The sequence below is a fragment of the Boleophthalmus pectinirostris genome, unplaced genomic scaffold (assembly GCF_026225935.1).
Source record: "Boleophthalmus pectinirostris isolate CB_2022bp ecotype Guang Dong unplaced genomic scaffold, ASM2622593v1 HiC_scaffold_21, whole genome shotgun sequence".
Taxonomy (NCBI): Eukaryota; Metazoa; Chordata; class Actinopteri; order Gobiiformes; family Gobiidae; genus Boleophthalmus; species Boleophthalmus pectinirostris.
In genome coordinates, this window is record NW_026571175.1 from 9594760 (window position 1) to 9619302 (window position 24543).

The 24543-nt window shown below is 39.8% G+C and overlaps 1 protein-coding gene across 1 annotated transcript in view; it reads right to left on the bottom strand.

Moving 5' to 3' along the window:
* The window catches only part of angpt1 (angiopoietin 1), a 142250-nt gene that overhangs the window by 40089 nt on the left and 77618 nt on the right, over positions 1-24543 (bottom strand). Inside the window, exons 5-7 of the mRNA XM_020939302.2 lie at positions 18080-18207; positions 13529-13630; positions 646-812 (exon numbers count right to left, since the gene is read on the bottom strand). Coding sequence (XP_020794961.1) covers positions 646-812; positions 13529-13630; positions 18080-18207 — 397 coding nt within the window. The remainder of the gene's footprint in view (positions 1-645; positions 813-13528; positions 13631-18079; positions 18208-24543) is intronic.

Here is a 24543-nt window from a genome sequence, read left to right on the forward strand (position 1 = left end):
GACCTTTAACTTCTCTAATCTACATTATTCCAACCTTTCACAACACTTTTATGAACCAATCCATTACTGACATTTTCATCACTGACTAAGCTGGAACCTGAACTGGTGAAATGATTTTTATTGTGAAACCAGTCCCTGAAATAAATCTCTCATCTCTCATCTTTCATTTTTTCTTGAGTTTTCTTAAAACATTTGGGGCAATGTTTACTAATGTGTGCACTGTATCACCATGGTAACTTCTGAACTTTCCACCATAAAGATACATGTACAACACCTCCAATGTGATGCCAATACAGAGTGTCAATACTGTAGGCATAAAGTTTTGGTGTATTGACTTACAACTGCATAAAGGTACATTTGATCTTAGCCTTATTTAAACACATTAGTTGATCGATGTGCCTTTTAAAATATCACTTTAAAACACCAAAAATACTGCAAATGGACTGCCAACAGAGAATTTCTCTAGTCACACAAATACTCTGTAATTGAGTTGATGAAGTTAGATTATTGCACTCTCGAGTTCCACACTTTAACATGTGAGGTTTAAGACTATGTGGTGATTACCGGCTTTACTCAGTTCTATATACGTCCAAACTGAAGTGTTTGTGAATAAAACCAGTGGCCGCGTGCATTTGCCTTAATTACCTGTAATTCTGCTTCTCACTGCCGATCTGGAAGCGGTCGTAGAGGGAGAAAGCCTGATGCCCATCCCAGTCTGTGAGCTCCACTCTCAGGGCGTACTGTCTCTGTGCTGTCAGCTGGTACACAACCTCATTCCCCAACCAGTGCTCCCCTGACACACTCCCAAAGCCCTGGAAGAGGAGGGAGAAAACAGTGATAAAATTATACAAGTGTAGTTTGTCAGTCAACAACTCTGAAAGATTATTAGGGAGTAGATAGAAATATTGGCCCTCATTTACAGACATTGATGTGAAAACGGAGTATATTTGAGAGTATATATTTACAAAAGGCAGAGGGCAAACACACAAGCATTTAGTGACAAATGTGGCGGGAGAAAACCAGCGTCATTTGAATGAAACGCCTCAAAATATTCATGTTTCAAGTGGCCTCACCCTTGGCATTTACGGCATAAAGGTGCGGAATACGGTAAATGCTGCGTTTATCTGGTGAGGAAATAGCAAAGAATTTCATAAAAAACAAGAAATATGTTTTGGCTCGTTGTAAAATGCAGAAAATGTGTGATATTGCATAAAACATGATATTGCAACAAAGATGAGTTTGAGTGGGAAGTGGCGTTAGGTACTTCGGCCTGAGCAATGCTTTCCCCGGGAAGAGCCATGTGCGCGGAGGACGAGCAGCTCAGAACAATATAGACCGCTTCCGTGCTTCGCTGCCATCTCTGCTCCACCTCGGAACCAACCGCACCCAAGGCACGGAACACAGGGCAGCTAACCCGCCCGGACCCAGTCATTTTGTAATGGTATCACTACCCCGCAGGAAACTATAGCACGAGAAGGATGCCGACACGCTGCTTTCCCGGACTGGATCTGCGCTGGGTGTTTGGACTTACGAGGGAGGGACAGAACCGCTCTACTACGCACTGGTCTCACTCTCCCCCATCCGGAACCAGCAGGACGGAGGACAGAGCCGTGCGAACCGAAGTCTCGCTTTCGCCAGAATCCGAGCACGGAGATGTCACTGTAGGACTGAACTCCCAGGCCCGTGCAGAAGGGACAGACAGTGCACCATGGTGTGTGTCTTTAGCGCTGTTGACTGATGCTGTTACCTGAACTCAGTGCTTCTGCTCCAGGCTAAAGTGCAGCGAGTTGTGTCCAAAATTCTGCTGCTGCTGTTTTCTATTTAAAGCAATGAGGTTATGGTGATAAGTTAGGATGTGTTTTAAAAGCGTAGCCTAAACAAGATAGCTAAAAGTCTTTGCCAAACTTAAACAGAATTTTGACTCAGCTGATTGTAAAAAATAAAATAAAAAATTAAGGGGCAATACTTTTCATGCAGTTAAAAGTTGTTTTTCTGAGTATTTTGGCGTTTGTTTAAAATGGGTGTGGTATGCCCCTCAGACCTGTCGGACGATATGTGCGCACGGTGTGCTTACGTCAGTTTGATGAATCCTGTAGAGCACCTTCTTTTGCCATACAACACATATATGTACTGATTTTGGGAACCGCTGTTTTTTATTTTTTTTTATCTATTAATGTTGTCATCCATAAGCATAACATGTTGGACATTTTACCATCTCAAAGTTATAATTGTGGTTGATCATTTTGTCAAAAGTATACAGTAAATTTGATTGAATGAACACTGATTGGGAGGTAACAGTGTTTACCAGTGTGATTCCAGCTCCCATAGATGTATACTGTTGTTGTGTCCTTGGGCCTGAACTTACTGGAACTGGAAAAAGTGCTACATGCATTTTAATTGCTGAAAATACCTTGGACTTGCATTAGTGTGTGCACATAGGTGTGTCCCCAAACTGTCAATGTGGCTAAACTGGGAACTAAACCAAGACTAGAACAGGACTATAACAGGACCAAACCAGGACAAGTGCGACTGCATCCTTACTGTGTGCTTCCCTCTCATGTCCACATCTGACATGTCACTTTGCCTGGTGGAGTCCCTCTTTGTCCCCGTGGACAAAGTTGTATACTGTATTGGTGGTTTCCAGATACTACAATCTGATGGTGTCATCCTCCCAGATGGAGACAAGAGTCAGTGTTTCTCTTACATTGTACTTTGCCAAGAAATATCCAAAAAGTGAATTCACAAACACTGAACCAGATCATTTCTATAAGTGACTAGACCCTAAAACTCATTGTATTACAACACAAATGTGCATCTCAACAATATTCCTTTAGCTGCTCCCCAGTTGCATGAAATATTACTGACCAACAGAATGTTGTCATGTGATCTGAAACCCAGTAATAACATACTGTGTAATATTCCATGCCAAGTAATAAGATCCTCAAGGAGACGAGTAGGTGCCAGACCGTCCAGCAGACAAGTTAGTACATCATGACTTGAGCCAAACACTAAAGTGCCACAGAAGAAGCTAACGTCTGAACCTTCGTACTTAAACCTCCTATCAGACTGTACAACATGGACAGAAGTCATTAGAGAAGAGGAATGGCCCCGACGAGCAGAGGGGCCCATGACCCCGACTCCGTCCTCCTCCTCAGCAGGACATGCCTCAGACTGGAGGAATGCCCCACATTTACTTTACCATTTCTCATCACCATGAACGCTCAAGACAAACATAACGCCTCTCTTTATCTCCTCCTTCTTCTCTTTCTCTCACTCTCTCTGTCTCTCTCCTTCTCTCTCTGTTTTCCGTTTTCTCTCTCGCTTCTTTCATTTTCTCTCTCCCCCTCCTCTTCTCTTGTCTTATCTCTCTCTCTCACTCTCTCTTTCTCATTCTATCTCTCTTACTCTCTCCCCCTCCTCTCATTCTCTCTCTCTTTCTCTTTCCGCTGTCTTTGTCACTCATCTGTCAGTCATGTCTCTCTCCTCCTCGGTCTACCCAATCTCTCTGTCTCTATCATTTTCAATTTTGTCTGGTGTTTTCAATAATACAACCCCTTTTCAATCATCTCTTCTCTCCTCTTTTCTCTCCCTCTCCTTCTACCTCTTCATTCTTCCTCCTCTGTTTTACTTGGATACCCTCTTTCTCTCCATCTGTCTGGTTTGCTTCCCTCTCCACTTCTGTATATGTCTATCTCTCCCCCTTCTCTTTCCCATCCCTTTCCTTTTCCATTTCTGTATCTCTCCTACTCCCTCTCCATCTCCCTCATTCCTTTCTCTCCCTCCTTTTTGTTTGTCCCCCCTTTTCTCTCTTCCGGGGGCCTTTTTTAAACCTTTATTTCTCTCTATTCTACTCACTCTGATTCTGTCCCTCCTCTCCTTTCTCTCTCCTTCTCTACTTCTTTCTCTGTAGCCATCCTTCTTACTTCTCTCCCTATTCTAACTCTGATTCATCCCTTCTTCTCTCTTTCCTCTTTCTACCTGTAATGTTATCTTTCTCTCTGATTCTGTCCTTCTCTCTCGTTCCCTTTCTGTCTCCTCTCTCTGTAATGCCATCCCTGTATTCCCTGTCTCTTGTTTTCTCTCTTCTACCTTTCCTTTTCTCCCCTCCTCCTCCTCCTCCTCTTTCTTTCTCTACTGTCAGAAGTACTTTGTGTGTGACAGGAGCAGTGGTGATCAGATGTGAGCTGCAGCAGTGGTCTGAGGGAGTGTCCTGTTTTGGTCCTGTAAGTTCTAATGACTTTAACATGTGGGACCAGGTGCTATGATTTCAGGTGGTACCAATTTACACGTTAGACAGAAGAAAGAAGACAAAATATAATGTCACAAAACAACAAGATTTTTGAGATTTTAGTGGAATACAGTATTTTTCGGACTATAAGTTGCTCCAGAGTATAGACGTATATATATACATATAGAAACACGGTAGCGTCAAACACAGTGCGTAACCTCGCGTATTTATCCCCGATAATGGGAAATTCCTGCTGCATTATCGGATGCACAAATAGAAGCACGGAAGAAGGAAAATGTCTTTTTCGTATTCTGAGTGAAAAGAACCGCTAACGGCGAATTAAACGGCTTTCAAACATTCGCAGAGCAAACGTAGAAGATCCTAACAAACCGTGGACTCCAACAAGTTCAACAAAGCATCGAGACTCTTGGAGGTTTTCATCTTTTCTGCTGTGAATGGCCCAGGAGTTTCCACCAAGTCATTGTGGATATCGCTGAAGTGAATATTTCGCCAGGTAGTTGGCGATTCTGACCAGAAATTTGGTTTGGTCCACCTTTTGTCGGGGTTGAAAAGGGTGATTTGGCTCCATCGATGCTTATGACCAATTTCTGGTCAAATGGTCTTGGGTCCTCTGCCGTTAGAGTGGATAAATAACTGGGATCAATACCCTTTACGTGTTTTCTCGCTTCATCCGTCATGTTGAATTAGTGTTTATTGCTGCCGACCAAAATAATTCCCAGCATGCAACACGCGCTTTTGTCAACAATGAAACTCGCCTATAAGTCATACCAGTCAAAAAATGTGTAATGAAGAAGAAAAAAACATATATAAGTCGCTGTGGACTATAAGTCACACTTTTTAGAGGAAATATATTTTATAAAATCAGAGACCAGGAACCAACATTTCATCTTGAAAGGCAAGTTCTAGTAACAACAATAGAACAGAGAACAACAGACTGTGAACGTCACATATGAACAGAGCATAAACAACAGAACAGAACAAGTTTACCAAGCTCTCTATCTCACTCCAAATCACTAAATCTATTAAATTCTTCATCCTCTGTGTCACTTCTGAGCAACTCTGCGACCTTCCAGAGGTAAAGGGAGCGCCGCTTCCTCTTCTGCGTAGCTGTTGTCAGACTCAGCACCAGTTCCAGTTAGAATTATTCCGGCCTTTCTGAATCCCGACAGGATGGTTGCGGTTGTCACTGAAGTCCAGGCTTTGTCGATCCATCCAGTGACTTCCAGAAAAGTTCCAGTTACGGTGAAGCTGTGTTCTCCATCACCACTTTCCACCAGTCCCTCACAAGTTTCTCGCTCACTCAAAACTTTCTTGTCTGCTGCTTGATTACAGGTTCCGGCTAAATACTGTATTTCAGTACTTGCAGCAGGACAGTGCCTTTTTCTGCAGGAGACATGCGTAGTAGCGCGTGAAGTGACAGTGGTGCAGGAGTAGTAGGAGCAGCAGATACTGGCACACAAGCCTAGAGCGCCCTTTCGCGACTGTTAGTGTGAAAATTTTAATATATAAGTTGCAACGGAGTATAAGTCACAGGACCATCCAAACCATGAAAAAAGTGTGACATATAGTCCGAAAAATATGGTATGTGATTTGAATGTTGTGCTATAAAAATATATGATCATAAATGATGGTGCTCAGAGTAGAGATGCAGCTCCTCCACATTGCCCAAAGACATAAAAATAGAACTCTTGAACCACAGATGCTTTTACCTGACCTGTCAGTCATTTCTACATTGTGTTTGAATCCATAAGTGTCTGGAACTGGGCAATAGAGTGTGAAATTTGTAGCACGTGTCTCTGAAATGTGAAAGATGTCTCCTCTCAAAAATTCTCATAACATTCAAAACAAAATATATGACTTCTTTTACATGAGACAATAGTGTGTAATAGTTTGGAGCTTCAACTGTTGATTCATACCCTCCAGAATCTAGGAGACAGAACACGGCTCCACATCCACTCATCTTTGTAAAGTTTTGTCAGAGTTTTGGCTGGACAGGTAACAGATACATGGCATGTGCAGGAGAAAATAAAAATGCAGTGTGAAACATTTCTAAAAAGCAGCATTATGTAACGTTTCTGGAGTGAGCTTGTCTCCATGGAGATGATATTATTGTTTTGTAGAGGAATTTCCCACAGTGCTGCATTACATTTGTCTCTTAAATTGATCCAGTGAAGGGTGTTTTTGTTGCTCAAGCATTTCTTGAAATATGTGTATTTTTCATGTGTACCGAGTCTCCTACTGAGGCAACAGTAGCTCAGTTGATAGAGTGTTAGAGGCAGAGTGCTTTCCACATAAACATCATTACTTGAGCGGTCAGATCCACTGACCCACTGATTGCCGGTGTGAGTCCAACTCCCACAGATGACTGCTGTGGTTGTGTCCTTAGGCAAGACACTTAACCCACTTCGCTCTCAGTGTGTGTGTTCACTGGTGAATGTGTGAGTGTGAGTGTGTGCGAATAAGTGAGTGGTTCTTGATGTAAAGAGCTTTTAGTGCCTTGAAAGTGGAAAAACGTGTGACCATTTACCATTTTTACCATTCCTCTCCACAGATCTGACCTGTAACTGTGCCAATTGGCATCACCAACTATGACCAGCTTATCTTCACTGAAATAAACAAGTTTAACACTATACTGTAAAAACAGACCAGGTAAATGAAAAACATCTCTGTGGAGACAAGCATGTGGGGATGTAACGGTACATGTATTCGCGCTGAACCGTTTTGGTACGGGACGTTCGGTTTGCTACAGGGTTGTGCACAAGTGAGTTCACAGAATTTGTGTGTGTTTACATTCAGCCACTACATGTGCAGCTACACAGAAGGCTCGGCTCTTTAATATTCATGAGGGAACTTGTCTGTAATTGGTGTGGCAGTGTTTCCCGCAGCGCTTTATAGTTAGGTTAGTTAGTATAGTATCGTATAGTAGTTATTAGTTAGTTAGTATAGTTACTTTACTTTACCCATGACCTCTGTCCTTAGTGAAAGTCTACTCAACTGCTGGGAACGTTGTAACTGGCAGCACTTACTGCAGACAATGTGGACAAATTTTTTTTTTTTGGGGGGGGGGGCCAAAAATATGAAGATTGAGTAAAACCTCGTGCAGGAACTGTTTATTGTTTACAAGGGATTTATTTTTATAATATTTAATACATTTGTTGCTTGTTTGGGAATAAATATAGATTTTTTGAGAATATTAACTTATTAGTTTTACCAAGCAGCACTATTTTCCTGTTTGTTTAATATTAAAACAAATTGTTGGTTTAATAAACACACAAATAAACAACAAGCAAATGATTTTAAATTTGTTCCCATACTGTATTGACCCTAACTGTGACCTCAAAACTGAGGTACATACCGAACTGTGATTTTTGTACCGTCACACCCCTACAAGCATGTCATGTAACCCTCCACCAGGAAAGTTCCATAGCCTGCCTTTAACTAACTCTGAACTTCTGCTCTAACTCTGAACTTCTACCCTGACTCTGAACTTCTGCCTCTTCTTGTATCTATACCAACATCAATCTCCGCACATACAGATCTGACAATATCTACTATCACTCTATACACGACGTTACAACACATGAAATCATCTGCGCTTCTATAATTGAGCTGATGAGACGTAGCTACCTCCAGCTGCGATTGGGAATTTTATCTTTGGCTCGGAAAAACTATCCTGAACTTAAATCTCGTTGACAGTTTCCCTTTGTCCATCTCTTCTCCGCTCCACACTCTAAACCTGGACCTCATCACGGCCCGTCAGTTTGTTGGCCCGATCTTGCATATTATATTTCACCTTCGCCAGTTCAAATGATACGAAGTTATTGAAAATGCGGGGTGTACGTTACTCTGGGACTGTCAGCATAAGAGCGCAGCTATATCGTTCATTCAATTCACAAGTGGGAGGAAAGTATGAGGTGTGAATAGACGTTGCGTGGTCTCTGGTGATGACAAACCATACTGTAATGACATTATAGAAGATTGATTAGCGTCAGCGGACTGCTCACCGCTATTCTCCATTGTCCCATCGCAGGTCAGTTCACGCTATTGTTTCACATAAAATGATTAAAATCCATCTTGTTTCATTTATTATGCGATGACTAGCCAGTACAGAGCCTCAAAGTGAAAACTAATTGTAAAAATATTTCAGTGGACAGGGAGTAATAAGATGCTTGATGGACAACGTAAATGGGAAAGTTCAAAGATGAAAGTTTGTTAATGGGCCCACATGCGCCGTAATCTACATAATGAGCGCAGAGTGTTTCCTTTGCATGTGTTATAGGCCTCTCCTCATATGCCCTTTTGTGCCTCTGGGCTGTTACGTAACTCACTGTAACACTACGGTACATCTGTAGTACAAGTGCATGCACGTGTTGCTTTTAAAGACCAGAACAAAAAAAGACTCAGACTCAGAACAGTGCTTCTCCAGACTTTCGCACCAACTACCACCTATGAAAATACTATTAATTACGACTACTTGCGAGTACGACCAGGACCAAAACACGGCTCCTACAGCTGGGACAGTAGTTCTAACCAAAGACTAAGTTAAAGAAATGTGAAAATATGTATACAATTGACGACTAAACTAGAGAGGAATCAGAATGTAGTAAAACTGTATATTTTACTACAGTTTCTGAAACTTAGGCTATGTTCAAACTGCAGCCTGACCCATTTCTGATTTTTTCGCCCCTATGCGACTGTATCTGATCTTTTAATGAGTCTGAACACCACAGATCCATTTTTTTTTTTTTACAAATGTGACTCAGGCCACTTGGATATGTGCTCTTAAACCGATACATATCCGATCTTTTGACATGCGACTTCAGTCTGAACGCCCAGGTCACATTCATCCAACCTACACTCATGTCAGGCTCGGAGCTGAATCAATGGAGGGAAAGAGAGGTTAGTAAGTTAATTAATATTTGGGGGGATCGCTGTATTCAGGTCAAATTGGAGGGGTCTTACTGGAACTGGGCGTTTTTTTGAAATGATTGCCAAAGAAATGGCCGAATGTGGTTTCAGGCAGTCCTGGCTCCAATCTCCATGAAAAATAAAGAGCCTGGGAGCCAAATACAAGGAAGCTAAAGTCTCAAACAAATGAAGCGACCTTGGCTGTGTAACCTGTCCATTTTACGAAGAGCTGGACGGTATTTTTGGAGACAAGCCCAGAGTTTAGACTACTTCCATAAACGGTGAACAGGTGAACACGCTCGCTGTGTGTGATGTCGTCGTGTCCTCCAATGTGCATGCAGGACTCTTCGGAGGCATTCAAAGTTTACACTGGAGATCACACACAAGTCGCATTTAATTGGAAATGTGAACGACCTCGCAAAAAAATCTAATTTCACAAAAAAAATCCAAATTCAGCATTAAACCCTGCAGTCTGAACATAGCCTTAGAGGACACAACTATAACTGTAAGATACTCAAAGCAGGTAGAAGTAGGCAATACAACAATAATATACTGCAGTTGAAATATTCTGCAACTACAATTACTCTTCCAAACCATTTTTAGAACTTTCTGGAGGAGGGTACGGCACCTGCTTGTTTCCATGGAGGTTTTATTGCTTAAATTGAATGCAGAAATTCATTTTTTCTTGCACTGGTTGTATTTTGTGTTTTTGTTTTTTTATGTCTGAAAAACTCGATTGATAGACATGCCTTTTCCCAGATCTGCCTTGTCACTTAACCTGGTGGCATCCTCTACTCTTTCCCATAATTTGAATGCAATATTTTGGAACATTCTAGGAAAATAAAATCTCTCCATCAGAAAAAAATAAAACACATACTGCATTTTTAACAGGCTAGGTAACAACACTGAAATCCCGGAGTAATCAAAGGAGTTGATGAGTCATAAAAAGAGGAAAACACTGGTGTCTTTTGCAGAGTAAATATTCCTCTGTGGAGATAAGACAAAACCACGCAGACAGATACAAATGACTAAGATAAAGACATTGTGCTGTGAAGTATTTCAAAGTCAACAGATGAGTAAGAATGTGCCCCGTCTGCCCACACACAGAAGAGGTGAGTAATAGAGGACTTTGCACTCACAGAGAGCTCAATCAGCACTCCACAAACACCGACTTTAGTACACAAATGTGAGCTTTTGAGCATTTCACATCTGATCACGCTATATGGTGCCTGCAGTGTTTTTCAAAATTCTGTATGGGCCAAGATTACAGGTTTGAAACTGCTGCATGGCAAACTCGAAAACATATTCACTCGAAAACATATTTTACACATGTACGCCTGCATTTTCTGCACCCGGGAAAGTAAAACGCTAACCACTCTGCTACAGTGACACAAAATATGATATAAAAATGCTCTGTTCAACCTTGTGATGTCACGTAGTAAGTAGGGCTGCTAGATTATGGACAAAATCATTGTCACGATTATTTTGGTCAATATTGAAGTCAGGATTATTCAAAAACATTTTTATTTATTTTTTACTTGCACGATGCATTTAAACAGCATTTCTCTCTCAAAAAAACACTTTGTTATTGATAATTTATGCAAAACTTTCAAATTGAAAATAAGTGTAGCCTACAAATATGTACCTTACAGCAGTTTTGTGATGAATAAAAATGAATAAAATATACTTTGAACATGAAATAAGACATAGAAAAACATAAATGTGTCCAAAATAAACTAGATTTCCAGCTGTTCTACAATAAAATAGATATACTTTTTATATAAAAAAAAAAAATCCCAAAATAAACTTCAAGCTTTTTTAATCATTTCAAATCGATTATGAGTTTGGAGATTGTTTGACACACAAATGAAAATCACAATCAAAATTCTATAAATTGCACAGCCTTATCATGTAGTCATATTTTTCAAGTTAAAATCTACCTTTCCACTATTCCAGGACTGAAATGATCAAAATGATTCTACTGAAAGTGTATGGAGTTTAAAAGGCCCATCTCATGCAAAATAACTCTTTTCACATTGTATCTTATGCACAGGCTTTAGTTTGTTGTCATGTGGGAGGGTGGCAGAAATACACTGCAATTTGTTAAAAAAAAAAACGCCAAATCTATCTAAAAACCACTTCGGCTACAAATACAAGGCCCACACATCATTCTTAGAAGGTAGAAAGCTCTGAAAAGTTGATTTTGCATGAGATGGGCCCTTTAAAAACACAGTGGAGTGCCTTCTGAGTAGAGAGTGTTTTCTGTTTTCTGTGTTTCCTGAGTGTTTTCTGAGAGAAGAACCCAGCCAAAATATGCAGGGTATGCGTGTTCCTTCATACCAGTTTAGTCTTGAGACAGTTCGACCAGATTACTATGTACGAAATATTGCATTCTAACATTTTCAATCATATGCTCAATATTTCCTCTCACTTTTTGACGAATGGCTCATATGAGAAGATCAGAAAAGCCAAATAAACAGAGAACTTCCAGAGGATCAGCTGCGTGCCTCCTGTGCACCAAGCGCTAGTGAAATGTTATACCACACTGACATTCAGAGCAAACACCGAGAAGAAACTGCCAGGAATAATAAATGCAATTTGGTGTTAAAACGGAGACCCCCAACGCAAATATGCATAGGCTACTCTGTGATGACAAGCCGACGATATTCAGGGCAACACCTGGTCAGCGCCGGGCGAGGGACTACACAAATGTTTGGTGGTTTCTGTAATAATTTCCTGTTGGAGAGAGGGAGGAATAACAGTGGAAGAGGAGTAGAGCATTGTGGGTAATCCGGGAGAGATCGGGGAGCGGTTTGGGAATGGGGGACTCTAGGTGAAGACATTCAGACTTGGATCTATAGCTGCAGTTTTCATCATGTTCACCGAAGCCAGGAAAACATGTTATTTGTCACAGTCTCTTGGGGTGAGTGTGCTTCAGTGCAGGATTATAAATGTAAAACGAATAGGTTAAATTAAAGGTATTTCACAACATTATGAAGATCGATATTTTGCTGTGACATCAGTCTGGGGGTGTTCTACATGTATTTCTATGATGGAATGTTTCTGCAGTTACCGCAGTGACACAAGGTACACATTAGCAAACACAAGGAAAAAGTCTGAAAACTCAAGATAAAAGCCTAAATGGATTTAAACAGCACATTTTCAGGAGCCTGTGATCAAAACGGGCGTTCACAGTTCAGTTTAGGTGTTTTATTTTCGACAAAAAAGTTGAGCATGAGAAACTGACTCGTGACTCTAATGATATTTGCGAAGGAATTGTTCAAAAGTACAGATCAGCTCACCTGCTAAAGTTCCAGCTAAGTCAGTTCTTTCCATGGAGCTTATTATTTATACTTTCAAAAATCTGGGATTTTGTCATGATTTTTACCAAATTTTACATCATAAACTTTTTCTCAGCTCAAAATCCTTAAAAACGCTTTATAATCGTTATCTCCGGATACGCACTGCTCTGCTCTAGCTCTTATCGCTTTAATTTGTCAACGCAATCACATGATACATGAGACTGCGCTCCATGAATGCCTTTGCCTGCATTCATGTGTGCCTGTGGGAGAAAAGAGCACTTCTGCGCAAGCTCAGTCGGCCCACAGCCACCGGAAGTACCTAGTCGGGCTAAAGGCGAATCTGGAATCATGCGCCATTGAACTTGGCCCATTAACTTCAATGGGCGGCCATTCTGAAACCCCAGGTTTTGGTTCTTTCCATAGACCGTATATATGAGTGGACATAGCTAACGCGCTTGCTGCTGCGTGCCAAATAGGAAGTTCACGAGGAGGAGGCTCTTCCAGCTCCTTCTGACCCTTGCTCCAGTTGACTTTCGTTGGGATCTTGTCGTCCCTCTCTCTGTAACTGCTGCGATGAGCCTCGTCATTTTGGTCTTAAAATGTTCGTATTAACCCGCAACACATGATCCTAAATTATTTTTTTCGCTATTTTCTCCAGAGTCGCTCCTGTAACCGTTAGCATCACGAGCCTCATTTGAGTGGCGCTGAATGCTACGGGTGACGTCACACTTTGTCCATTTCTTTTATACAGTCTATGTTTTTTTTCTGGTCAGACTGTGTTAGAACAAAGCTAACAGAGTAACATAGCTTCAGACAGAACAGTGCCTACAGTTTGCATCTTAGCCCCTGGAAATATTGATGAACTCAGCTGCAAAGTACCGATAGTTGACAACTGAGGTGGAGCGCAGGTCTGAATTATGTGGCAAAAAAACAAAAAACAAAACAAAAAAAAAAAAAAACGCCTGAAATACTCCATTGTTTTGAACAGTGGTTTGGTCAGTGCCTCTAACTTCTTTGTGGTACCTGCTCACTTTGTAGATATAAAATATATTGTGGATAAGAACTGTACCATTTTGTACTCCTTCCATGTCTTCTGAAAGTCCACGCTGCCGTTCTCTCTGCGTTGAATGACCGTCCAGCCTCCTCCAGCTGATTCCATGTTACAGTAGACCTGAAGAGGAAAAAAAAGATAGGTCAAATGATTAGGGATGTAACGATATCCAAGTCTCACGGTACGATATTATCACGATATGCATCTCACTGTATGATATTTATTGTGATATTTTGAAGAGGCTGATATACTTGTAGATGGGACAAGTTCTTGCTTTTAAAATACCTTGAGAAGATTTTGGTGTGAATTTGTTCCGTCATAATCCAAAGAATTCAAGTCAAAAACATATTTCTTCAAGTTGTCTGCACTGAAATGAATCATGGGATATGTAGTTTCCAATGTTCATCAGCTGTTGCTACTACAAAACCATGAATTTAAGCAAAGGAACTTGTAATTTGATATATTGTGACACCCACGATATTATTGTGAGACTTTTGACGATACGATATCACGATATTTGGGGTTTTTGTTACATCCCTACAAATGACTAAATATGTTTGCTGTGTTTTTGTCTGTTAGGGTCATTGTTTTATAAGTTTCTTCATTTAAAACGGTCTCAAAATGGACAGTTACAATGCAGCACCTTTGTAATTCTATAGAAATGGTGACATTGTTTCTCCATTGATCCAAAGGTTGGGGGTTCGAATCTTGTTCTCAACATAAATATCATTGGCAGAGCGGTCAGACTGACAGGTTTTCGGTGCAATTTCAGCTCCCACAGAGGAATGATGTCATTGTGTCCTCGGTCAAGACTTACCCCACCATGACCCCATTGTCTGCATATAAATCTGTATGAGTTTGAAAAAGCATTATATAAAAATGTGACCTTTTACCAAAAGTTCCACTGATAATATTTTGCCAGTAAAATGTGTCAAAAATATGTAATATTGCATGATTTGTGTCTATTATTGTGCAACCTTTCCTGGACTTTCACTTTCTTCAGCATTAGCAAACAGTGAGGGGTCATTAGGACAATTATTTTCTTTTGGCTGTTCCTTTATGTTTTTTTTCCAGAATGAATCATCTGAAAGAATGTGGTGAGTCAATGTCCTCCTCAAACTTGATCAGTGTCTGCTCCGTCTGCTCCCGTTGGCCATATTGGAACCCCATCAAACACAGCAAACACAATGCGGACATCAATCTTTCTGTGGTGTTATTTTTCAAATACATTCCTTGGTGTATTACTAATGACTATGTATTATTATGCTATTATGTCATGATATGGCTAAAAACAATAGCTGCTAGCATTGAATTTGATCAGCTGTATAGTGCATAGAGCATGAAGCCAGTTGGAGCCCTAAAAGTATTACACTGAGACTTATGAAGGTTTGTCAAGTTTAAAAACACATTGAAGCATTTTTAAATGACCACTTAATGATTTCATACCGCAAGCCTAATTAGATAAGAAGGACACAACTCAATTATTTTAATCAGGAATCAAACAAAACATAACTAAGGCTACGTTCAGACTGCAGGGCTTAATGCTCAATTCGGATTTTTTTGTGAAATCCGATGTTTTTGCGAGGTCGTTCACATTTCCAATTAAATGCGACTTGTATGTGACTCCAGTGTGAACATTGAATGGCCCAAAAGTGTCCCACATGTGCACTGGAGGACATGACGTCAGCTGCGTGCTCTGTGTTTACGGAAGTTGTCCAAACATGGACAACTGGTGATTTTAAAGTTCCTCTCGTACCGGAGCCAGAACATGAACAACTTACTTGTTTTAAAGAGGAAATTGAGAAGGAGAAGGACGAGGTTTTTGGTCGTGGTGTTTTGTGGGGCAGCGGCAACGACGTCCGTTGAAAAGAACGTGTGGATGTGGAGACGTAGCCAAGAGTGGTGAGTGGCGATGTGCTTCACTTCAGTGACACGGAGTTCATTAACAATTTTCACCTACTTCAGCGCAGAATAGTGACGTTTGTGGCTTGTTGATAATGTGTAGGTCGGATGAATGCACTTTGGCCGTTCACACTGAAGTCACATGTCAAAAGATCAGATATGTATCGGTTTCAGGACCACATATCCAAGTGGCCTGGGTCACATTTGAAAAAATCGGATCTGTGTCGTTCAGACTGTCATTAAAAGATCAGATACACGTCACATAGGGGCCAAAAAATCGGATTTGGGTCACTTCAGGCTGCAGTCTGAACGTAGCCTATGTTGGAGTGCTTGTTTTCTAATCCGAATTTAAGTGGTTTGAATCCTACTTTTGACATAAAACGCTGTTCGATAGAACGCTCACTGGACCACAGGTTGATAGTTCAATTCCAGCTCCCACAGATGATTGCTGTTGTTCTTGGGCAAGACACTTGTGAAGACACTCTGAATGTTTGTGAATGGGTAAGTGATTCATTGATGTAAACGTGCACTGAGTTTCTTGAAAATGGAAGCGCTTTATATTAAATGAATTGTATAACTTTTCTGGTGGAGGGTCCAACAAAGGCTTTTCTTCATGGAGATGTTATTGCTTTGTGTGGAATGTTTCACAGTATGACTTTAAACCTTCCAACCCTCATGGAGACCAAACCAGACTAAGTTACAACTCACAGACAGAATGCTTGTTTTTCAGGCAGAGCAGTGACATGTCCAAAGGAACAAGCAAGTGATGAACCCCCCACCCAAAAAGTTACAAATTGTACGTTTATTTCAAAGGCAAACCATAGAACCAGGTAGAACCACAAACAGCAAGAACATATTCTAATACTAAATATGTGAACAGATGATACTGGTACATCAAAGTACATCAGCAGTACCATATCTCCTGCCTCTTTGTGTAAGCCGATCACTTATATGTCCATTTGTAGACGTTGTTTCCCAGAGCAGAGGCGCAGGGTCTCTCACCTCAGACACAGCTGCACACAAGGCCTTCTGTTTGTGATTAGAGCCGTGCCCCTCACTCTCACACTCACTCTGAACCGGTCATTATGAAGACACAGAGATCTCCAGCTGCTGCAGAGCAAAGGAACCACTCATGTTTTGACACGCTAGAACGAACTAATGTATAAAGTGGCACTAATGTGAAAATACTACAGCTGAAGTTCAAAGTCTCAAAATAATCAGGGACTTCAGCCTCCACTTCATTAAAGATGCACTGTGTAACTTTTCTAAAGGAGGGTACACCAACTATTTTTATATAGATGACGTGTCAAGATGTTCCACAATATGACATTTAAATTATTTGTCTTGAATTATTGAATTACAGATGTTTTATTGCTAACAAGATGCGTTCTTTCTGTGGGCGGATTTGCCTTGCCACAGATCTGACTTGAAAATTATTCTTTGTTTAATTGTGTGTGTTTCAGGGTTCCCACTCTTTCACTGACAAAATTTCAAAACATTTCCATGACTTTTTCATGACCAAAAGTGAATTTTCCATGACTTTACGGCACCTGCATGTGTAGAATTGATCAGACTTTTAGAGCTAAATATGAAATGTTAACCCTTTCCACTCACCTTATGGTTTGGTATTCAAGTTTTTTAACATTCAAAATACTGTCAGTGCATTTATTGTCCTTTCTTTTAAAAAAAAAGGCGCATATGTTTGGAAATAATCATAACAGCCTAATGAGAACTTAACAAAACGCTGTAGTTGCATGAAAGAGATACCAAAATGCCATGACTTTTCCAAAAATGTAATTGAATTTACAGAATTCCATGACTTTTCCAGGCCTGGAAAATTACATTTTCAATTTCTATGACTGTTCCAGGATTTCCATGACCGTGAGAACCCAGGTATTTGTCAAATTTTGTCATCTCAGTAAACATATACTATAAGTAATTCTTTCACGATTGTGAAGGTCATAGTTTCTCTACCAATTAGAACGATCTGGATTTGTTTGTAAATTATAAATGGTAAATGGTCACATTTTTATATAGCACATTTTTATATTTCCACCTCAAAGCGTTTTACATCAAGGGACCACTCACTCATCCACACACACATCCATACACCAGTGTACACAGACACTGAGGGTGAGATAGGTTAAGTGTCTTCCCCAATGACACAACAATAGCTTTCATCTGAGGGAGCTGGAATCACACCACCAACCTGTGCATCAGTGAGTCTGACCACTCAACCAGTAATGTTTATGACGAGAGCGGGATTTGAACCACCAACCTTGGGATCTTTGGATAAACACTAACTGAACTACTGAGCACTAACATACAGCAAATGTTATAATACAGTTTTGATCCAATCCAATTCAATACAACTTTATTTGTATAGCACGTTTTACCAACACAAAGTTCACACACACAAAAGACCACACAATTCTCATACTGGGTTAAAATCCAGTGAGTAAAAGTATGTCTTTAAACGAGACTTAAAAGGATCAACTGAAGGGTCTTAACGTGAGGGGGGAGAGTGTTCCAAAGTCTGGGGCTGACCGCAGATTAAGGTATAAATTTCCATGTATTATTTTAAAACTAAAGTAAGGGTAGGATAGTCCAAGACACAATAGATACAGTAGATTAGTTGAAATGGTGTAGCTGGTGCATGCCTCTCACCTTCTTGGTTTCCTGAGGCGTGGGCTGGATGGTGTAGACTCCATTTTTGCGCACTCCGTTCTGGTACAGATCTGCACAGTCCCGAAACTTCTTCTCCTCTTCTACTGTTTTTGTGCTGTTTGGTACAACTGAGGGGAAAACACATGACAGACAACACATGTGGTTATAAAAGACATAATATAACGGTAATTGGATCTCATTAATTATGTAACATCTTAGAAATGTGGGGCTTTCATGTTGTTGAGCTTGAGATTGACCTAAATCTGTTATATTACTTGATATAAACCAAGTCAAAACAAGACAATGGCTCATTTCCTTTGGAAACAATAACGTCTAATCCAAACCAGAGCTAACCAAAGTTTAAAACTGTTCTTCACCAAAACAAGACCATAAACTTCCACAGAGAGAGAAAAAAAAGTAGTAAACTCAATAAGAAGAAGATGCTTGAATTAAAATTTGTGATTTCTGAGTGAATTATGATTTGAGCAGATGTTGACAATAGAATCAGGTGCAATGTGTATGCTTTTCTATCTTTTTATTCTGTCTATTTTAAAGGTCCTGTAAGACACAAAATTCAGTCTTGTGAGCTTCACGACTTGTTATAATGTTGTTACCTCATCAAAAACACACCTGAAGCTAGAGTTGTGTTTGAGTAACCCTTTATTTTTAGTTTATTAGTCTCTCTGCAAAGCTCAAAATGATCTGTTCAACAATGTGACGTTAAAAATAACAGCTACCTTTTACCTTTTGTTCAGCAGAGATTGACAGTTCCAGGGGTGAAATCATTCAAATGATTCTAGTGAAGGTGTATGGAGTTTCAAAACACAGTGGAGCACTTCCTGTATTACCACATGACATCACACGGTGGATGGTGTGTTTTCTGTTTGATAGAAGAACTCACACCTCCGGGTATGTTTGTGATGAGGAAACAACATTATAGCATAGATCAGAAAATAGTATGTGTCCTTTCAGTGGAATAATAGAATAGATAAGTCAAAATGTACTAGTTAAATAAACTTCAAGCCATTGTCGCATATTTACGATGTTATTTTTGCAGTTAGTTATCATAGTTTGAGGGCCACTACACTTGAAAATGACTGGTACTTGAGTCTGGAGTTGAGAAGACTCAGATGAGATGCAGTGGCAGTGGCCGATCGGAGCAGCCAGATCAAATAAAGAGAAGCAGATTTCGTCAAAGCAGCTGTGGATGATTATGACGCAGTATTTTGAAACGGATAAAGAACTGAGGACAAAGCATTACCAGCTCCAAATGTGGGGGTCCTCTTATAACAAGTATTTTATATTTAGACTTAGACTCCGACTTTGACCAACTTTATTGATCCACAAGGGAAATTATTTGGACGCAGTAGGTCAAACGTCACAATTTAATATAAAAGGAATTAGCAAAAAAAAATCATTGTAATTTAAAAAAAATGATTATTATTATTTTGCAGCGCAGACATAAAACATAGACTAAAGCCCCATGGATCATGAACAAAAGGGTTTGAGCTGAAGTAAAAAGTACTTATAATGCCTGACTAGAGGGGTGTAACAGTACACAAAAATCAGGGTTTGGTACATATGTCAGGTTTGAGATCACAGTTCAGTTAATTTTCAGTACAGTATGGGAATAAAATGCAAAACCATTTGCTTGTTGTTTATTTCTGTGTTTATTAAAACAACAATTAGTTTTAACATTTTACAAACAGAAAAATAAAATAAATACAAAGTGCTGCTTGATAATACTATTAATTTAAATTAAATATTCTCAAATAAGCAACAAATGTATGAAACATTATAAAAAAAAAAAAATATTCCTGGTAAAGTTCCTTGTAGTTCTGTGAGGATTCACATGGTTTGGAGGGATGTGGTCAAGGCGGGGGGCACTTGTTACAGTGGCCGCCCTAACTATAAAGCGCTGCGGGAAACACTGCCATCCCAGTTACGGACGAGATATCTCATGAATATTAAAGAGCCGAGCCTTCCGTGTAGCTGCACATGTAGTGGCAGAATGTAAACACACACAAAATGCGCAAACTCACCTGTGCACAGCCCTGCACCGAACTGAACGTCCCGTACCAAAATGGTTCAGCACAAATACATGTACCATTCCACCCCTAATAATTCAATAACCAATTCCACCCCTAATAATACCACCCCTAATAACCCAATTCCAACCTTATTAAACAATGACAGAATTCAAATAAAGAAAGCAATGTGTGAACAGCAATGACTTACTGTATATAAATTAAAATTAACAAAATTTAATGCATAATTCATTCGTTCCAGAGCTCTATATCTTTCAAAACATAATGCTTTATACTTTTTTTTTTTTTTAATCAACACTCAGGTCGTTCCATATTCTAACCCCTCTAACAGAAATACAATCACTTTTTTTTCTGAGTTCTTATCTTCACTTTTTTAAAGATGCTAGTTTGTTTTTGTTTTGTTTATGGTCATGGGCACAGAAGTTTATAATTTATGAACGTACAAAATAATTCTAAATAAGTAGCAAAATAGCAAGAGACTGGTGTCAAATAAGTAGGGATGTAACGATATCCAAATCTCTCGGTGTGATATTATCACGATATGCAGCTCACGGTACGATATTTATTGCGATATTTTGGAGAGACTAATATAATTGTAGATAAGACACTTTTTTGCTTTTAAAATACCTTGACAAAATTTTGGTGTGAATTATTTCCATCATAATCCCAAGAATTCAAGTCAAAAACATACTTTTTCATGTTGTCTGCACTGAAATGAATCATGGGACACGTAGTTCCCTATGTTTATACGCTGTTGCTACTATAAAACAATGCATTTAAGCAAAGGAACTTGGGATTTGATATACTGTGACAGCCCACGATATTATTGTGGGACTTTTGACGATACGATATCACGATATTTTGGTTATTGTTACATCCCTATAAAACAAGGCATAATTATATAAATGTACAGAAAATATACAAGTAAAAATAAAATGTAGAAATATAGTAAACATCGCAAAGATGAACTGATGACTGACAGGACAGAGGGTTATCTTTTACAAAAGAATGAGTACTGTTGTTGGGAGTATCATCTGTCACATAAAGGTGAGTTGTTGTATAGTTGTAGGGAGTATTACTTGTCACATAAAGGTGAGTTGTTGTACAGCTGTATGAAGTATGGTATGAATGGAGTCCTGTATCTCTCACTGTTTGAGCGGAGCTGTAGGAGCCTGAGAATGAGCTCCTCTGTCCCTCTATCTATTTATCACTATTGTTCTTGTTTTATTGACATAAAGTCCTTCCGATGTGTGCTTTTTTTCTGTATTTGACCCTGCACATAGCTTCCTCCATGTGGGTTTTATCTCTCCTCAGACCATTTGCTTTCATTGTTGAACACAGCGGACTTCAGAGGGGCTAGCGGAAGCCGGTGGATTATTTGGGTGCATTGACTGACCATTTTGACAAAGTATAATGTGTCCGTGACAAGCAGCTCCTGCCGGGACAGGTTGACGGAGAGGGCCCTCGCGCTCCAAAGTCTAAGACAACAAAGACTAAAGCTGTCGGGAGGTCATTTTACCCAGTTTTCTGACAGCGGGAGGCGTTCGGGGGGTCAGGGGGATTCAGAGAGGGAGGGGGGCTGTGTGGTTTGAGTCTGAAAAGAAGCCAGCTGTTCAAGGGCTGGAAATGCACACAAGAAGGCAATATTCTTCTTAACTGTGAATAATTGATTTGAGTTTGCAGCTGATGATGTCAACATTCTGTGAGGGTGTGAAGCTAACTGTAAGCACTGCTCTGTTTTAAGCTCAGTTAGACTTCTAGTCTTTTTTTGTTTTGTTTTTAACACAATCTAAACAGATGAGTTGACTTTGTTTGAACTACAACAGATGAGATGATTTGTGCTGTTAAATAAATCTCTCACACAGTAAATAACAATCAGTTTTTCAGTTAGTCACTCTCACCTTTTTGTTGAAAATCAAACTCCTGAACAGGACCATGAGTGCTCTTATTGATCACAGGCTCCTGAAAAAGTGTTGTCTAAATCCATTTTGTATTTTTTCTTGCACTTTAAGATGATCCTTAAATGTTTTTGACAGTTTGGTAATGTGTGCATTGTGTCACCATGGTAACAATGATGAACATTCTGCCATTCACATACATGTAAAACACCCCTAGTGTGATATCACTGCAAAGTATCACTATATTCATTACAATAAGTAGTATTTACATTTGCAGGGCATCAATGTATTTCTTACCAGTTCGCATGTTTAGTTCAGTATACATGCAGCAAACTTATAATCTACGTGACTATGTAGATATAGTGGAAAAGTTATGATCTATTCTATAAAATTCCACAGAAATTTGTTCTGTGTCACTGTCCGATGTCATTCCTCTGCATTTGACCAATACAACTGCAGTGACATCAGCTCACCTGTTGTAGTTCCAGCTAACTCAGATTGTGGGAGCCTAAACCCAGTTTCATCATTTTTACCTGGTCTCCGAAGGGTTGACCAGGTTTTGTATTCACCTTGTGTGTCTGTGTGTGTGTGTGTGTGTCTGTCCACCCGGGATAATTCCGCCATTTATGGACCAATTGTCACCAAATCGTAACCGATGCCTCAAAAAAAAAGTTTGGTGACAATTCGAGGTCATTTGAGGTCACGCGGGTCAATTGAAAGGTCACACCATTATAAAGGATCAGCAATTTCGGCAATTTCTGAACTATCTTTGGCCTAAAATATTCACCCAATCATCACATAAGTTGGCACACACGTAACTGGGGTATAGGGTGGGCTCCTCATAAGATGCTTCTGTGGTGATGAACTGACCCCACCGATGTCTCATGGGGGACCAGGTTGCTATCTCTGGTTGCACTTGTTTTCATTACTGAGATAATTATTCTTATTTTGTTTGATTTAATATTTACTTAAAATGCATGATTTTTGGTCATTTTAATTCTTTAAGGTTGATTATTTCCTTAAAAATAACTTGATCTATTTACATTTTCTTTCAGTTTATTATTGCTAATATTAATTATGAGTGTACTTAAGTAATGTTTATTTTTTGTATTATTTTGTGGTCTATGGCACCGGGCGCTGTTGGGGGTAAGTCAGCGTGGATGCACGACACTGCTGACGGGGATGCCATACAGAGTCATGTCAAAAAACCCAAACTATCCCTTTAAGGCGAGTGCAGGTGCACCATGGGAGTGGAGTGGAGCCTAACATTTCTCTGACCTCCTATCACCTATATGTTAAATTTCCCCTTTTTGTATGTTTTGTATGTCCCAATTATGTGAACACTCAAGTAAGGAGTGTTTAACTGCACTTGGGTCACTCTCCGTGGATTCGTGCATTTTAAAAGATGGAACAAATGTTTGGACCTTGCGCAGATCTTTATGGCCAGATTGTTTTACTGCAAAGCTCAGAATAAAGTCTAATTTGATTGACAGATCCTCAGACAGAGCAGTGCGTACAGTTAGCGTCACACCACCAGGGAATGTTGATGAAACCAGCAGGCTGAAGTACCAATACTGCAGTCTGTCAGAAGCAACGGGCTCTTTTCTAGATCTTGAGGTATTTTTTTCAGGACCATCAAAACAGAGGATTAGCCTATATACACACATGTTTTAGTATATATATATATATATATATATATTTTTTTTTATGTTCTATGTGTAGTAACGTTTAAATTTGACTCAAGGAGACGTATACGTTGACTTTAACAGGAGGTGTCCTATGCATTCATCCTGTGTACAATTATTTCCCAATCAGATCTCGGCTGTGGACGAGGAGCGGCCCTCTCGAACAGCGTGCTACCCAGCTCTCCAAATATTATTTATGTCCCAATATTTATTTACAGAAACATGTTTAGTGGTTCAGTGGGGACTCGTGGGCTGTGGGGGGTTCATGTGAAAAGATCAGCAGGTCTATGGCTGCTTGCATAAATCTGAAGCCCTTTGCCAAATGAGCCAAAATATTACGAACAAATCAGCGTGATGAATGAGCTGTAGTGGACATCAGTGCTCCCATGTGTGTGCAATTAGTCTCTTAATACCACTCGGACTTAAAGGGAATGTAACCATATTTTACTCTAGTGTATTGCTATAATATGAAGTATGCACAATGCTATGAGATAATACCAAAGGATTCTCACAGTGGGCGCCAGTGCTGAATGTATTTAGGACTGAACTCATCTGTCAACGCTAAGGACATGAGTTCCTTTAAACTGCACATCTTTGGTCCAAATGGGAACAGAAAACAGCGTAGTACTGACTGAATAAACTCTGGAGGAATTAAGCTGTAGTCAGAATGTCTCAGCAAAAATGTACTCTAAAAGGAAGCAATGTTTATAGTATCTGTACTTCAAACACATGCAATCATAATAATAATAATAAAGCATTTGTCTAGGGATTAATTGTGCTGTTGTAGCCACTACTGCGCTGGGGCAGAGTCACTGAAGCGAGGCTGCCGATTT